The following is an 18,814-nucleotide window of genomic DNA, read 5'->3' as shown; positions in this document are numbered from 1 at the left end:
AGAATATGATCCAGGATGCATGTCCTCTTGGGAGACGACCTCTGACCAGTTCACTAGATGTTAAGATGAATGGTCTGGGAAAGTGAGCTCTGGTACATCTGAGATACATTTAGTCTGGACAAAGACAGGCTTCGCTTTATGTTAAACATTATTGCGAAATAGGCTCATATACATCTGTTATACATTAAGAGGCGGACCCAGAGAACGGGCAAACTATTAAACGTGTGTGTAGCCATGGAGCGGGAGTCGTCGATTCGTCCATACGGCGGCTCCGAGCTGATCCAGGAGGCTCGTGAAGATGCTGAATTTCTGTGTTGAATAAACTTTATTTACAAAGAAATAACAGTGTCTGTGAAGATTCATTCCAAGCAACATCTACACTCCATCAAGACAAGAAATATACATCATTTCCTAGCGTCACGAACAGGATACATCATTTCCTGGCATCACGAACAGGATTAGAAATATACATCACCAGTATCTGGAGTTATCTGTTCTTTCTGTGTTCTACACACTCACAGTAAAAAACTTTTTTTTACCATCTGTCTGCTTTTGTTTGTGAGGGTGGATCTTGTTCACTATGTGTTGCATGTAATCTTGAAATGCAGTTTATTGCAAAAGGTTGTTTTTTTTTTGTGAGAAATACATTTTAATTTGGATCTACAGGTATCTTAACATTTTTTTCTGTATTAGTCAGGTCATGGTCAGTTCAGATTAAATGCTGGATTCAGGGCTTTAATATTATATTATATTATACTTTAATAAAACATATGCAGACCTCTACTGACAGTTGATTATTAAGAGATTATTAAATATATCCAAAAACCATACGTTGTTGCTTGAAAATCTACCCTGCAACTCTACTTCTTTTGGGAAAATGTGGATCGAGTTTAATGAGTGTATATTGAATATTTTCTTACAGTACCTTCTTACCTATGTACAATATACAAACACAATTTATTTGCTAATTCTGTTAAATTAGACAATTTGTCATAAACAACTCAGTTCAGAAAAAGAATAACAAGAAATTGTAAGAAATGTCAAATATTAAGCAGCAAGTAATCAATCACTTCTCAAGGTTGATGTAGCAGGAACTAGTAGGCGTTTCTTCTATCGTAGTGGTACATATTAAAATTGCTTCATGTAAAGACCAGTAACAGGAAACACGATGTTCATTCATTTACATTGATGTGCATTGGGTTACATCGCTGCAGAGCAATTAAACCTCCTATATTCACCACTATACACATCCTAAATCTCCTATAATAGGCTTCTAAGCTTTGGAATCTGAGTGGATGGTGTGCATTTGACAAAAATTTGATGTATTATCTGTAAGTGTTAAAACGGTTCTCACACTGCTTCGCACACATTCCTTTGTCTGTTCAGTGTCTATAGGATATTCATGATGTTAGTATGTAAGGTATACAGGGAGTCTTTATCTGGCTCACACATCTCCGGCTAGTATACCCTCTTGTCTAAACAGGAAACAACTTTAGGTCAGCTTTCTTTCCAATGTGTGTATAAATACACGTGTCTGCTGCCTGCAATAAACCGAAGAAGAACATTTGCTGTGTGCTGTGTGATTCTTCCCTGATATCAAAATCATATACGGGCATCTAAGGTCGTATGGAAAACCTCTCCAAGAATGAAGTTTCGTTTGAGCATGATAAAAATCTAACATTATCGAAGTATTTTTTTGTTAATGCTTGCACAGAAACGTATTTTCAAAATCAGAAATATTCATCAGTGTGAATCTGACATGCAGTAAAACAAACTTTTTGCAACATTAAACCTTCATTTCTTTGTCTTTGCAGAGTACGAGTGTCTGCTGTGGCCATGTTTAAAAATAGCCATGGCCCAGAAGCATGTGACTTCCCACACATGCCCTACATCAATATATTTTAAGTGGGGGTGTTAATTAACCTAATGTGAATTTATGGCATGTTGACTTCTTTAAAATAATGTTGCCAATTGTTCTTCTTAAGCAATTCAAGTTTAAGTCTTTGCATAGACTCATATTTATTTATCAACATTATCTGTATGGAGGACTGAGGTACTTTTTGAGTAAGACCATGGAGGATTCACTTTAAAACTGATAAACAAGCCCACCCTGAACTCTGAGTGGCTTCAACTTTCTCAAATTCAAGTTCACACTATTTGTGTGTGTGGGTGGGTGGGTGTGAATGTATGCACTGTATAATCAGCCAGCTTAGCCACACACTCTGTCGAGGGTTATGGCCATTCCTCAAAGCACAAAGAGACAAACTTATGTAAAGTGACTGTAATAAGATACAGATGACAAGCATTATGATTTAAAGCTGATTCTTGAACCCACCTCTGACACAACACAGATGAGGATCAACCCCTATTTAACTGGCAGCCTAACTTCCAGTTTCACTGACTCTGCAAAATAGTGGGCCGTTCTAAAGTGACTGAAAGCCTCCGGCAGCAGGATGTCCAGATGAAGGCCAAAGGGATGACCCTATCAGCCATAGCAAGACAAGTTGGTCGTTCCAAATCTGTGATTTCAAGAATATTAAATCTTTACATTTCCAGTATATATATATATATATATATATATATATATATATATATATATATATATATATATATATATATATATAAAAATACAATCTGACTTGCAGTTCACTTACAATTTTCATTTCTTTGTTTTAGCAGAGTGTCGGGTGTCTTCTGTGGCCATGTTTATAAATAACCGTGGCCCAGAAGCATGTGACTTTCCACACATGCCCTATATTAATATGGAATATTAAATCTATTATATTATAATGTTGATGTTTTTTAAATTAAAACTGAGGTTGCCAATTGTTCATCTAGCAATTCTAATTTTAGTGTTTGAATATCTCATAACTGTTTATTAACAGTATGTGTATGAATGACTGAGGTACATGTTGAGTTAGAGATTTGAGAATTGACTTTCAAATGGCTAAAAAAGCCATCCTGAAGTCGCAGCTGCAGCTCTGTCACATTAAAGTTCACACTTTTTGTGTTTGGGTGTGAGTGTGTAAACTGGCCTTAATAACACACAGATGACAAGGATTATGATATTTGTTACTAATTTTACTTATTAGACTAATAGTTATACTATATTGCCAAAGTTTGCAGACATATTGTCAAAAGTATGATATCTGCTTTTTGGGAATCGCATTTTACATTTAGACCCAATTTGCTGTTATAATTCTCACCACTCTTTTGGGAAGATGTTCCACTAGAATTTGGAGTGTACTTATAAATATTTGTGGAGATTTACGTTTAGCTGCAAGGGTGGTAGTAATGTAAATTACATCTCAAAAAAGTTGGGACAAGGCCATGTTTACCAGTGTGTGGCGTCCCCTCTTATTTTTATAACAGTCTGCACACATCTGGGGACTGAGGAGACAAGTTGCTCAAGTTTAGGAATAAGAATGTTGTCCAATTCTTTTCTAATACACTCTTCTAGCTGCTCAACTGTCTTAGGTCTTGTTTGTCCCATCTTCCTCTTTATGATGCACAAATGTTTTCTATGGGTGAAAGATCTGGACTGCAGGCTAGCCATTTTGGTACCCGGATCCTTATTCTACGCAGCCATGATGTTGCAATTGATGCAGTATGTGGTCTGGCATTGGTCTGTTGGAAAATGCAAGGTCTTCCCTGAAAGAGACGACATCTGGATGGGAGCATATGTTGTTCTAGAACTTGGATATACCTTTCATTATTGATGATGCCTTTCCAGATGTGTAAGCTGCCCATGCCACACGCACTCATGCAACCCCATACCATCAGAGATGCAGGCTTCTGAACTGAGCGCTGATAACAACTTGGGTTGTCCTTCTCCTAATTAGTCCGGATGACATGGCGTCCCAATTTTCCAAAAAGAACTAAAAATTTTGATTCATCTGACCACAGAACAGTTTTCCACTTTGCCACAGTCCATTTTAAATGAGACTTGGCCAAGTGAAAATGCCTACCCTTCTGGTTAATATTTAGATATGGCTTCTTTTTTTACCTTTAGCCGGGCGAATGGCATGGTGGATTGTGTTCACCAACAATGTTTTCTGGAAGTATTCCTGAGCCCATGTTGTGATTTCTATTACATTAGCATTCCTGTATGTGATGCAGTGCCGTCTAAAGGCCCGAAGATCATGGGCATCCAGTCTGGTTTTCCGGTCTTGACCCTTATGCACAGAGATTGTTTCAGATTCTCTGAATCTTTGGATGATATTATGCACTGTAGATGATGATAACTTCAAACTCTTTGCAAGTTATGTGAGAGGAGTTTACCCTGGGACCATAAGAGGATCTGCTTCGCTATAAGCACAGCCATCATCTCCAGGCAGTTTATGTGCCATGACCAATGTAGCTTGGTTCACCAACCTTGGGCGGACCGGCCACTCATGACCGCTCCCCACCCCGTGATGGATGCGTTTGTTCTTAGCGTTACGTGATGACAAGGCACTCCCAAGATGGGGCCTTGAGACATGAACGTATGTTCTCTCCATATATCTAAGGTTCGAAGAGCCCGCCTCAAGACCTTGATAGTACGGAGTGGGCTGCCCCCTCAGGAGAACCCTCAGTCTCTGAGCCACCACTGGAGGGGTCTCATATGGAGGAGGGCAAGTGGAATCATGTTGGACGCTTCCGCCATGAGACTTAGCAGCCTCTGGAACTGCTTTACAGTGAGTGATTGGCCTTCTCTTACTCTCTCGACTACTGTGAGAATGGCTGTGATCCAGGTTGGGAGACAATCGTGCCCGCAACACGGTCAAGCTCCACACTACGCCCAAGAATGACATGTCGATGTCAGACCGCCTGGAGCTCTGATCGCGCTAATATCAACCAGTCATCTATATAGTTCAGAATGCGGATGCCCTGAAGCCGTAGCGGGGCTAGCGCTGCATTCATGCACTTTGTGGGTGCGGGTTGAGAGTGTTAGGCCGAAGGGGAGGCCCGAGATTGGTAAGCTGCGCCCCTGGAAGCAAACCTCAGAAACCTCCTGTGAGCAGGAAGGATGGCTATGAGGAAATAGAGAAAGCATCCTGAACCTGAGCCTCATGGGTTATCGGTTCAAGGAATGTACATCTAGGATTGGCCCCAATCCGTCGTCTTTCTTCGGAACAATGATGTACTGGACATATTATCCTGACACTCTGACTGAGGGAGGAACCAATTCGATGGCCCCTTTCCTCAGGAGGGTGCATACTTCTTGCTTCAGGACCAGAGCCTGCTTGGTTTCCACCAGGGTGGGCCACAATTCGTTGAACCGGGAAGGTGAGGACCTGAATCGAATCGATTAGACCTTCTCTATCGTACGCAGGACCCACCGAGATACGTCTGGCAGCTCTTCAAACCACCTGCTGGAAGGAGGCTGTGCCCCAAAGCCTTTGGTAGGGCTAACAGCCTGGCCTCCTGTGCCAAGGCATCCGATCAGGGAACCTACCCCTCTGGGCTGTAAGGTGTAGACCGCCCTCTTCGATGTAGGGTGCTCTGATTGTCAGGGCCACTTTACCACCACCTGTTTGTTCGGGGAGAGGACCACCCTTAAGTTGGCCGACTCCTTCGATTTGGGCCTGGAGCGCCACCTGGGGCCTTTGGGTCCTCCCGGTGGGGTCCGGGTGGCAGAGTTTCTGGGCTTCGCAATGCCTGGTCGTGCGGGGCTGGGGCTGCAACGGATTAACAGCCCTATGAGAGCGGGGGCGAAGTACCACTGAAACGCCGTCGTGGTCTCCTGAACCTGTCAGGGACCACCCTTACTTACAGCGTTGCCTGAACAGGTCAGGAGGAGCCACCGGGGCATTCAGAAGGAAAGACCTGTCCCTGTCGGGAATCTCCTCTTACAGGATGAGCCACAGAAGCCTTTCTGCTAGAGCTGACAAGGACTAATCTACAGCCGCTCTGAATCACGTGTGAAATCTGACCAACAGGAAGTCGTGATTTCTTCGGCAGGCGACGTCGCGAACCAGGAAGCTACAAAATGCGTGAGCAATGGAGCAACGTTAGCTTCTAAAAAAAGAGAAGATAAGCGCCACAGGGATGCAGGGAGTATGGACTGTTGACACAGCGTCTCGTTCCCTTAGGGAACTAGGGTTACATACGTAACCTAAAGACGTTATATACGTAACCTAGAGACGTTCCTCTTCGGTACCTCGAGCTGCGTCACAACGCTTTGGAATTAAGTGTCCAATCACGCCTTACTGACCAGTCCCTGCCTAGTGTGTCTGTGCACAACCAGAACGCAGGACAGAGGAGCCAGAGGGCTCTGATGTTGAGGTAATAGAACCTGACAAAGGTAAGTGGGGTGGACCAGCCTACAGCGTTTCAGATGACCTCAGAACTCTTTCAGATTCTTGCTTTAAAAACAACTATCAAGTACAAAACTATATTTTCTTTTCTTTCACTGTTTATGAGGAACAGTTCAGCATAGCAATCTAATTGTGTTCATGGCTTTGCTGTTTTTGTCTTTGAAACTCAGACAAAAAAATATTTTTTAATTATTAGATATTTATGTATCTATATTTATATACATATATTATATTTGTAGACATTTGTAATATTTATGTAATAAATATATTACACATGAATCCTTTGATATGTTTTATTAATGGAAATTCAGACATAGTGGTGATAAGTGTATGACAAGTGTTTTTCCTTCTCTTGAGTACATTTAATTGCAGAGTTTATGAACAGGTTTTTTTTTGTGTTTTTTTTATTAATATTTTAATACTGTGATTAATAAAAATCTCAGTAAATTGGTTTAAGAGGTCAGGTTACTAATATAACGAATACTTATGCTATAAACACTATTAATTAACATGTTTATTTACTGTAATATTTTTCTGTTTCTTAAAGTTTATATGCATCTTTTAGCAATGAAGTCCCTCAGAATGATGTCTTCACTTTGCGGGTGTTTTCTAGTAATGATCTCAGGTCAAGTCAAGTCAAGTCAAGTCAAGTTTATTTGTAAAGCGCTTTTCACATCAGACATTGTCTCAAAGCAGCTTTACAGAAAACAACAGTGAAGGTGAATGGTGTGCGTTTGTCCCTGATGAGCAAGCCGTGGCGACAGTGGCAAGGAAAAACCCCCTTAAATGATATGAGGAAGAAACCTTGAGAGGAACCAGACTCAAAGGGGAACCCATCCTCATATGGGTGACATCAAGAGTTTGATCATAAATCTTTCAACAATACAGAACAATTTGTGATCATCATAGGTTAGTTGCATTTTTGCATAATCACAGCTTATCATGTAATATCTGTGTGTATGTGGAAACAGGCTCTCAAAAATGAGTCCAGTCTACCTCTTTGTAAAGCCATGATTGTGTATAATAGTCCTTCATGGTAAATCTCTTAAATTTAGAATCATCACTACAGAACTTCTGGTCTGAGAATTGGTGGTGCTAGAGGCTGGTTGTTGATTGTGAAATATTGGGCAAGCAAAGTGATTTGAGCTCCTAGGTGTGTGTGTGTCTAATTGTGTCTACTATATGTCTAATTGAACACACTTGTACTCAATCACTAGCAGGTTTTAGTCTGAGAGTGAAAGTGTGTGAGGGGGTTGAGGGTTGGAGTTGATGACTTTCCCAAATGTTGCTCATCCACACTGAAACACCTGAAAATCCGTTCAACCTGCATCATTTCCATCTGGGTTTTATTTACTTTCCGGCTCTTTGAAATGCAGCAGCAATGAATATAAATGTGTAATCATTTTTGAAAGCCTCCAAAGAGTCCACACTACAACAACGAAAACCGCATTTTAAAGTTCATTCACTTTGGAGATTGTTTTCAAAAAAGTTACGTTTTTGTTGACTGATGGCGCTGTCTTAGTGAGGATGGAAGGCTGAAAAGTTGGCCAGAGTTTTAAGCAGGTGGAGATGTGATATCACTACACACATCAAAGACAGAAAATATTAATTAACTAGTAATATATTTAGCAACTTTATACAGTTCCCAATTCAAATCTATATTTTTTATTAAAAACATGGACATGGACTTTATTAAAAAAAAAAGGTATAAAATATTTTAAGACTAGCGTGCCGAAGACCAGTCGCTTTCGCCGAATGTCCTCCTTTACATTACAATACGTGGCAGTTAAACTCACTATTGACGAATGTTAAAAAAGACGATGAGCATGCACTTGGTTAGGCTGCGGCCTGCCTTGTTTTATTGGTTGTGGAGATGATAGGCTCTTCCACTGTGAAGACGGTTGCTTAGTCTCAGGGTCCTACCTGAATACCCAAGCTTCATTACCTGTAATGATCTTTGACATGAAGGACGGGTGATCCACAGCATACTGACAGTTCATGGCAGACTTCAAGGGTCTGTTTTTTCTGCTCCTGTGTCTGCAGAATTGGGATGAACTTAGCAGCAACATGAGGCATGTTCAAATCACACGTGAGGATCACCCGGGTTGTTCTGTATGACAGCAATGATGTGGATTGTTTTCCAATGATCATCATGCACAAGTTGCTAAATGGTTTCAGGGGTTTTGCTCATTGAAGGTGTTCCTGATCTCTTATCATCTTCCAGTGCTTTTCTTCCTCTCTTGAAGACACTCAAAACACCTAAAACAACTCGTTGCAGCATTGCTGTAAACTTGCCGAATCATGTCAAATGTTATTGTGGCAGATTTGCTTATTTCACGCAGAATTTCATATTTGCTTTTTTGTTCTAACTTGCTGTCCATTATGAAATCTCAGACCTTTTAACACATATGGTCAGAATAGCACCAGTTGCATGGCTCCGACTTATGAAAGTTGGTGCTCCCTGTGACTGTGTGCAGCATTGTGCTGTTAGTGTGTTACAAAACTAGTCTTGAAACATTTTGATACCACCTTGTATACCATTCATCCAGTCAGAAAATAAATATATATATTAAAATGTCATAAATGTCTGAAAAATTTTATTAAAATCTCACAGTCACTGTCTTCTGAACCATTAGCCATTAGAGTTAAGTGAAACTGTAAATGTAACTCTTTTATTGGTCTCACAATAATGGCATTTTTTTTCACCTCTTCCATATTTTATGTTTCAGGAGCTCTCGGGAATGAATGGAGTGTGATACACAGCCCACTACATATCTGTGCTTTAAAAGGACCTACAGTGGTTATGAAGGCCACTTACACACATCCAACTCATTTAATAGTAACAAACAGGTTTTGGGTAATAAACCCAGTTCCAGAAAAAGTACGTACTGATCTGCGTGGTGAACCAGGTTACTCAGGCAGAGTGGAATATTTAGCAGAAACACAGAATCAGTTCTCCCTCAAATTGAGCGATGTGAAGAAATCAGATGAACACAGGTACTGCTTCAGAATCATAACAGAAGGAGACCAATGGCTTGGAAAACCTGAAGTTACGCTCAGAGTTACAGGTAAATAAATCAATCTTTTTCTCTACATTTATAATTTACAGTTTTAAAGCAGCTGAATGAAGAGTTCTAACATGTTCTTACTAAATGACTGTTTAATGGAACACCAAAAAGTTCTGATTCATTGAAATGAAAAACACAGACTGTCATGTACCGCACAAAAAGCACAATAGCTAAAATTGATGTAAGTGTAGGAGCTTTTTTTTTAACTATAAAAGGACAAATTACATTGATGGTATTATGGGTACATGATTCTGGGAGTGGTGTGATCAGCATGCCCAAGCTCGACTTGGTTCAGTTCCCTCAGTAGACCATTTTCTTTTTCCCTATCTCCATATGATGGGATTACACCTGGTTTAAGGGAATTACATCAGTAGGCAGAGGAAAGACCTACACCGTCTTAAGGATCAGTTCTAAAGACAGTGGAGACTACAAGTGCATGTGCAGTAAAAAAGTTGGAAATCAGAACTCCACCAGTGTAACTCTGAATGTTCTGTGTAAGTTAAAGCAGAACAACTCAAATTTATTTAACAGGTAAAAAGATTACGGATTTGGTTCAAAGTGTTACCTTCCTGTCCATTGCAGGTCCTCCAAAGAATGTTTCAGTGTCTATCAGTCCCTTTGGTAAGATTGTGGCAGGCAGTGCATTGAATCTGAGCTGCAGTATTGATGCAAACCCACCTGTGGAGACCTACACCTGGTTTAAGGAAATTACATCGTTAGGAATAGGAAAGACCTTCACCATCTTTAGGACCAGCTCTGAGGACAGTGGAGACTACAAGTGTATGTGCAGTAATAAAGTTGGACATCAGAACTCCACCAGTGTAACTCTGAATGTTCTGTGTAAGTTAAAGCAGAACTTCTAATATTCAAAACAGCTAAAGAGATTATGGGTGTACTTCAAAGTGTTACCTTTCTGTCCATCGCAGATCCTCCAAAGAATGGTTTAGTGTCCATCAGTCCTTCTGGTGAGATTGGAACCTGAGATAGGAACCGGCTGGAAATCAATGTCCCCAAATGTTCTTTCCTGTCTGTTAACTGTAATGTCATTTCTGGCATCGTCAAAAACATACACAGCATCATTAACATCATCCATATCATGGACAATCTCCCCTTCTGGGTTTTGACTCTGGTTATTTTCATGCATCTCCTTTCCTGCTGCATGCTCATCCACACTTTCTTACAACTTTCTTGAACCCTCACCATCTTGACTCTGGGAACACGTTATCTCCTCTTTCGGTGCCTTAACACAATGTGATAAATGATACCACGTTGGAGATCCTTTGACCTGGACCGCTGTTCCAGTACTGCGGACCACTTCAAATGGTCCTTCCCGACGCTCGTTATACCACTTCCTTCTAAACACTTTTACAAACACCTCGTCTCTAGGTTGCACCGTGGTACTCTTTTGCTCATCAAGTTTCTGCTGCACCTCGTCTTTCCTCTGCCTGTCAAAAACATAAGCGGATATCCTTTTATGTAAGCTGACCATGTATGTTACATAAGTTCGCATTTCCTCTTCCAAAAGTGCTAGACTTGGACCTTTCCCACTGGTACGCAAACAAGGAGTCGGCATCCGTCTTCCCGTTAGCAACTCATGAGGTGTCATATGCAAATCACGCAGCTCGCTTGAGCGACACGTCATCAGTGCCAGTGGAAGCGCCGCTACCCAGTTTAATCCCGTGTGCTGACAGATCTTAACAATGCGATTCTTTATAACACCATTCATCCTTTCACAAATTCCTTGACTTTGTGGGTGGTACACTGCTCCAAGACGCTGTTTAATTCCCATCTTTTGTAAGATCAATTTAACTGTTTTATCCACAAATTCTTTTCCATTATCTGAGGATATCCGATCCGGAAGTCCCCACCTACTTATTTCCTCTGCACAAAAACTTGGCAATTTTCGCATACCACACATCACACAAAAAAATCAGACAGGACCTTAGTATCTATTTAGTTCTCTACAGATAACACCTCATACTTCACACACACAACGTCCATCAGCATTCAGAGTTTTATGCTCTACAGATTTCCTATCTCCTTTTAACCTCTAAACATCATATTGCATGAACTTCCATTTGTTTTACTTTAATAATCACCCCAACTCTTTTATCAATCAGTATTACTCACAAACAATACATATACATATACAATAATCACTTATTATAATAGTTGCTCATACACGCACACATACACACACCCTCATTAACTTCTCTACTTGAATATGTCCTTTTTTTGGAATGATATTATTCATTCAGGACAGGGGAGTGTTTGTCTCACTGTGGGGTGTCTTTATTCATTCAGTATTAAGGGTGGTTAGACTTCGGTGTGTTAGGTCCTCTTTAGAGGTTTATAAGGTTATTTGGCCATACATAAAAATATTTTCCCAAAAAGGCTCATTGTTTTTTTTATGTTTCTCTTTTGTCATTAACAGAACAAAAAGTCTTCCTAAGGGAAGCTCATAGATTTTAACAGATTCAGTCCTCTTATGTAATAATGAGGCTCATTGTTTTTATTCTTAATAGAAGACAAATATTTCCCTTGTAATTACTAAAAATTAGCCCTTAACCTTTATATGTATTTATTCATATATAAATATTACACACATACCCACACATACTGCAGTCAATCACACGCACAAACTTTCAGAGAGAGAGAGAGAGAGAGAGAGAGAGAGAGAGAGAGAGAGAGAGAGAGAGAGAGAGAGAGAGAGGGAGGAGGGGGTCCCTCCCCCAGCTGAGCGCCTGAAACCTGAACCTGAAAGTCACTTAGTAAATATCCAGGTCTTACGGCCCACCTAATGTCACCTCCCTGAGGGTTTTCATTCAAATCTTGCGGCTCCTTTTCTTTAAACCTTATTCTTCCTTTAACTATTTTACCATATTTCTTCTGTTTCTCAAAAGCATTCATCTTTATACTTTTTCTCTTCAGCTTCAACTCTTATTTTCTTTACTTCTCTCTTTATTCCTGTTCCTTTTATCTCTTTAACTTTTTACTTCACTTCTTTTCTATTGTAATTCAACGTTTAATTTTCCTTAAAACATTATTACAGTCAAATCCCCCCTTTTGTGCTGCCCAGCAGTGCAAAAAAAAATATTTAGAACGCAGAAACTCCCAGAAACAGCCACAACACATGCACAAAACCCACACACAGGCCCTTTATACGGTGCGACCCAGCCACAGAAAAACAGAACCACCCCAGGGGGCGAAAGCTCACCGTTTCAGCCGGCCGGACAGATTCGGGAGCAGACGATGGAGCAGAACCGCGAAGCTGAAGGCCACAACACGCCCAGGATTCGTGACGCCAGGAAATGATGTATATTTCTTGTCTTGATGGAGTGTAGCTGTTTCTTGGAATGAATCCTCGCCGACACTGATATTTCTTTGTAAATAAAGTTTTTATTTAACACAGAGATTCAGCATCTTCACGAGCCTCCTGGATCAGCTCGGGGCCGCCGTATCGACATCGACGACTCCCGATTCATTGCTCCAGACATGTTAAATACTTTTGCCCGATCTCTGGGTCCGCCCCTTAATGTATATGACCTCATTTCTGCAATAATGCTTTAACACAAAGCAAAGTCTGTCTTTGTCCAGACTAAATGTATCCCAGATGTATCGGAGCTCCCTTTCCCAGATCATTCATCTTAATTATCTAATTAACGGGTCAGAGGTCGTCTCCCAACTGGACATGCATCCTGGATCATATTCTATACTTCGACTCATACTGATTTAAGGACGACATTTTCATTCTCATTTTCCCAGTCATGGCTCTAAACACTATGCCTTTCATACTTTGCTTAACGATAACCATCTGGTCTGCCTTCAGCAACACAGAACAAAGTCGAACACAGATCAAAGATTTTGCATATTAAAGATATTACGTAGTTAAGATACTATACTCTTAAGAGAAGCAGTCTTTTAAAACTAATCTCTGGTACACCCAGAGCAGCTTAGGTGGTGCTCTGTGGCCGCTCTTGGTGCCTCCTGAGAGGTAGCAAGCCCCCTATCTGCTAAATTACCAGGCAGAAGCCAAGGGAAGCACTTGCTGGAGATCACTGATCCATGTCACACAACATGTGGCAGTTAATGAGGGCTCAATGTGCCTGAACTCCTGGGGGCACAGAGGAATGACTGGCACACAAGAAACACTTTCCCCCATTTTCTTTAAATAAATCCCCAAATAAAAGCACAAGTGAATCACCGATTCTGGTGTGATTAAATACATGACTAAACAGTAATATTAAGCTAAGAAATGAATATTTTAAATATGCAGATCTGTAAACGTAAATAAATAAATAATAATAATAAAAAAAAAATAATAAATAAATATGTATACTTTTTTTTTATTTAACAAGCCTAAGCTTTGCATAGAGTGCATTAAAAAAAGTTTTTTAGACCCCTTTACTTTTTTTAACTGTATGCCTGGTGACTGGTATCATAGTGCCATAAAACCAGAATATTTACCTTTAAATGTTTTTTAAGTAAAAAAATGCAGCAACTAGTAATTAAAAGCTTTTAATTGCAGTGTGATAGTGACACCTGCTGGTCACATTCATGATATGCATCTTTGTACTGTGTCCTGCTGCAGGCTCCTGTGGCTGTTTTTGAGGTGGAAACAGTGAGGAAATATCATACTGAAGTAAAACTACTGATACTTCCCAAAAGAATCTACTCTGAGTAGAGTACACACACATGGACAGATATTACACTCAGCACAATATGGATGCAGTGCTCACAGTAATTCAGTGGTTAAGTGTTTGGTCAAGCTAAGTTTATGCCTGGTCTTGATCATTTTTTTTGGAAGAACAGTCTGACAGATGAGTCTGCTTGGCTTTTTCTTTTTACAATGTGACAGTTACTGACCAGAGCAGTCCAGCGTGAAACCGGCAAAAGGAGCAAAGAAGGTGATACAAACCCCACTCTAAAAAAAAAAACATTCCAGTTTTCCAAGATTCACCAGAAGAGCAGATTCCAAGATGGTGCCAAAACCTGGAAGCGTATGTAGGACCTGGAAGCGACCTCGGAAGCGCCAACCCCAAAAGTGCAACTCCTGAAACATGCGCCACTGGCTGACACTATGAGGAAAAGAAGACTTTTAATGAAGAGGAAACATCTCCAGTAGACCTGCAGCATGAGTCCTACTTGATGACTTCCCCTGCTGTGCTCCCTCTAGTGGTTGTTGTGACACTCCACCATGAACAGCTCCAGATCACTGTGGTAATTCCTTAATAAATTGTTCTTTACAGTACATTTAGTATTTCTGATGTTTTCATTTATTGTATATATAATTTTTTTACATTTACAATCATTAGTATAAAAATATTTATTACATTTTAAAGGCAAGTAAGTAAAAAAACAGAAATAGTCAAAACATCCCCTCCCCCGTCCTCCTTCTCACTCCAGCCTGTTAATGTGACTACAGGGCAATTCACCACTGACACTTCCTGTTCTATACAAATCTTACCGAGTACATTAACATATTATATTTATATTGTAGAAAAAAAGTAAATCTCTTTAAATAAAGTTTTAAAGATTGTGTGCTGCATGTGTTTGGTGGTTTGGGGTGATGAAGACCAGGATGTGAGTTTTACTCGCTCAGTTACAAATGTTACCCTTAAATGTTACCCTTAATCCTGCACAGTTTCCTTCCAGTAGTAAAGAATAGTTTGTATTTTTCTGCCCCGGAGTTCCAGAGGAGAGAAGAGAAGCTGTAAAATAACTCAGTGTTTTATGGGGCTCAGGATAATGATCTCTAATCACCTCTTTCATGTGTCATGTTTCAGGAGCTCTTGGGAATCAATGGAGTGTGGAATACAGTAAACTAAATCTCTGTGCTGTAAAAGTATCTACAGTGGTTATGGAGGCCACTTACACACATCCAACAGATGTTACAGTGATAAAGAGGTTTTGGTTAATAAACCGAGTTAAGGGTGTAGAAGCGACTGATCTGCGTAATGAATCAGGTTACTCAGGCAGAGTGGAGTATTTAGGAGATAAACAGAATCACTTCTCCCTCAGACTGAGTGATGTGAAGAAATCAGATGAACACAAGTACTGCTTCAGATTCATAACAACTAAAGATAAATACACGGCTTATCCTGAAATTACACTCAGAGTTACAGGTAAATAAAATCATCTTATTCTCTACATGTGTCACTCAGACCATAATCTCCTTTTAGCTACAGGAGTTTTGTAACAGATGAATTAAAACTACAAAATTTAAAATAAAACAAATAATAAAAGTTATAAATAAACAGTAAAACAGAATCTGCAATCAGAGATTAGAAAATAATTATAATAACAGCTTTATGATGTCAGAAATTTGTGTTTAAGAGGATTACAATGAAAAAATACCCAGAAGAAGAGCAAAAACATGAACATGAACTCTAGACAATAGAAAATAAATAAACGTGGGAGACACAATAAAAGCCAGGTAAAGACAAGGAATAGTGAGATACAGTTAAGAGTGATTAGACCAGCTCATGTGACATGCAGGGGCTGATGGGTAATGCAGTTCATCTCTACCATGACACACAGAGTCCCAACAGAAGAACTCATGACATTACAATACAATAAAAACTGATTTAATAGAAGATTAATCAGATATGAGTAATTGAGCAATGCAGATATTATAAAGTGTCGTAACTCGATGCAGCGACATGATTTAATTCATGGTAAATGTAAGAAAACTTTAGAACTGCTACTAAAATGAGCAGGTGATTATTCACTGATGCAGATTTAATGTTTCTCTCATTGTATAAGATCTTCAGCTGATCGCTCCTGCAGAAGTGACAGAGGGAGAATCAGTCATTCTGACCTGTAAAACCACCTGCAGTCTGACTGATCCAACATTCATCTGGTACAAAAACACACATAATTTAACCACAAACACCTTCAAGAGCAACAAACTCCACCTGCAGAGGGTCAGCAGTGAGGATGCAGGCAGTTATAACTGTGCTGTAAGAGGATCTGAACATCTCCCATCTCCTGCTCAATACCTCAGTGTCAGATGTGAGTTTTATTTAGATTTTTATTACTTATAACTCAGTATTTAATAAAGTAAAACAATACAAAATAAAAATAATGAAACGGAGCTTAAGGCAAACTGGAATCTTAATGTTCATTCTCGTGATTTCACTTTTCATGAACTAAAACATACACGTACTGGTGTGGGATCCTCATCACTCACTTCTCCTGACTCCACCCTCCATTTACACTCTGTTACCACACGTACTTTCCTCCTAAACACACCGTGTTCTGCATACAGATTCATATTGATGCACAGCTGAAGTTTTATCTATTAAACAAAACACTATGGAGAGACTGAACATCTTCACCTGAACCCTTGATGTAACTTTACATTCAGTAATTACAGTAACTTTGAGTGTGTGATTAATGATTTTGTAAAAACAAGTTCAGTGAGAAGGAAAAACTATTTATCTAAGTTCACATGGAAGGGACGTTCTAAAACAGGGGTGTTAAACTCAAATTTACAGTGGGCCAAAATAAAAAATTCGGACAAAGTTGCGGGCCAAACTAAATATTTATTGAAAAATATAATGCAATTGTGCATGTTTTCCGTCTCTCCAGATGTGTAATTTTTAACCATTTCATATTTCAAACTTTAGTTTTGCATAAACATTGAATCTGGTACAACAAAAGTTTAATATTATAAACACGAGAAATTAAATTTGAAATAAAACACACATCAGTGGTTTTCGTTTCTTATTTTCTCTCTCTCTCTCTGTAGCCTTTCGAATTTCTTTTTAATGTAAATCTTTTTTCACAGGCCAACAACAAAACAACCAAAAATAATAATCATATCCTTTAATTAAAAAAAAATAAAAGTTACCAGTCCATCCCTTGGAGTAGAAAAAGTGCATAAAGACAACTCTGATTTACTCTGATGCACAATGGTTCAACCCAGATCATCTCTTCTTATATGCATGTGCATCAATGTCTGGGTTTAGGTTCTCAGATGCTCTGAGTGAAGGTGTTTATCAGTGAGACTTCTGGGTGGTGTTTTGTTCATCTTCATTAAAGAGAACAGTTACACACAGATATGTGCTGGTGAACACAGAGAGGATTTGAGCAGCTTGGGCACGGAGTTGGAGGAGTGTGTCGGGGAGGAAACATGGAAACTGTGCAGCACACAAAGAGTTGTACTTTGACTTGAGCGTGCCTTTACACTGGAGTTCAATTAGCCCCATTTGGAGGTTGGTTGGTGCGCTTTCCACGTCAACCACAAACGGATTACTGAGCAGTTCAAATCTGCATTTCTGGGTTTCAAAGTCGGTAAATGGCCGGGTAAATCGCCGAGTTTTTCAGCGGTCTCGACTAACGCGCCCACGCACTAACAAAGCATTCTGGGATTTTTAAAATTAGCGGTGTATGCGATATATACTGTCGGGCCAGCTCTAATACACACTTGATATGATCTCGCAGGCCAAATATAATTTGTTAGTGCGCGGGCGCGTCTCACTTTGGGCCTGAGTTTGACACCCCTGTTCTAAAACGACTAACGTGAAAAAGCTTCATCCATCCATCCATCCATCTTCTCCCGCTTATCCGATGCCGGGTCGCGGGGGCAGCAGTCTAAGCAAAGATGCCCAGACTTCCCTCTCCCTAGACACTTCTTCCAGCTCTTCCGGGGGGACACCAAGGCGTTCCCAGGCCAGCCGGGAGACATAGTCTCTCCAGCGTGTCCTAGGTCTTCCCCGGGGTCTCCTCCCAGTGGGACGCGCCCGGAACACCTTCCCAGGAAGGCGTCCAGGAGGCATCCGGAACAGATGCCCGAGCCACCTCAGCTGACCCCTCTCGATGTGGAGGAGCAGCGGATCTACTCCGAGCTCCTCCCGAGTGACTAAGCTTCTCACCCTATCTCTAAGGGATCGCCCAGCCACCCTGCGGAGGAAGCACATTTCGGCCGCCTGTATCCGGGATCTTGTCCTTTCGGTCATGACCCAGAGCTCATGACCATAGGTGAGAGTAGGAACGTAGATTGACCGGTAAATCGAAAGTTTCGCCTTGCGGCTCAGCTCCTTCTTCACCACGACAGACCGGTACATCGACCGCATTACTGCAGAAGCTGCACCGATCCGTCTGTCAATCTCCCGTTCCACCCTTCCCTCACTCGTGAACAAAACCCCAAGATACTTAAACTCCTCCACTTGCGGCAGGAACTCCCCACCAACCTGAAGTGGGCAAGCCACCCTTTTCCGACTGAGGACCATGGCCTCGGATTTGGAGGTGCTGATTCTCATCCCAGCCGCTTCACACTCGGCTGCAAACCGTCCCAGTGCATGCTGAAGGTCCTGGTCTGATGAAGCCAACACGACAACATCATCTGCAAAGAGCAAAGACGAAATCGTGTCGTCACCAAACCGGACACCCTCCGACCCCTGGCTGCGCCTAGAAATTCTGTCCATAAAAATTATGAACAGA

General features: G+C 40.6%; 1 protein-coding gene across 1 annotated transcript in view; it reads left to right on the top strand.

The window, feature by feature from the left end:
* The window catches only part of LOC310715623 (B-cell receptor CD22-like), a gene marked incomplete at its 3' end in the record, with an annotated part of 75,168 nt that overhangs the window by 51,133 nt on the left and 5,221 nt on the right, over positions 1–18,814 (top strand). The window contains exons 3-4 of the mRNA XM_083522143.1: positions 15,154–15,492; positions 16,133–16,381. Coding sequence (XP_083378269.1) covers positions 15,154–15,492; positions 16,133–16,381 — 588 coding nt within the window. The remainder of the gene's footprint in view (positions 1–15,153; positions 15,493–16,132; positions 16,382–18,814) is intronic.

The sequence above is a fragment of the Silurus aristotelis genome (assembly GCF_946808225.1).
Source record: "Silurus aristotelis genome assembly, chromosome: 20".
Lineage (NCBI taxonomy): Eukaryota > Metazoa > Chordata > Actinopteri > Siluriformes > Siluridae > Silurus > Silurus aristotelis.
This window is presented reverse-complemented; position numbering and strand designations above follow the sequence as displayed.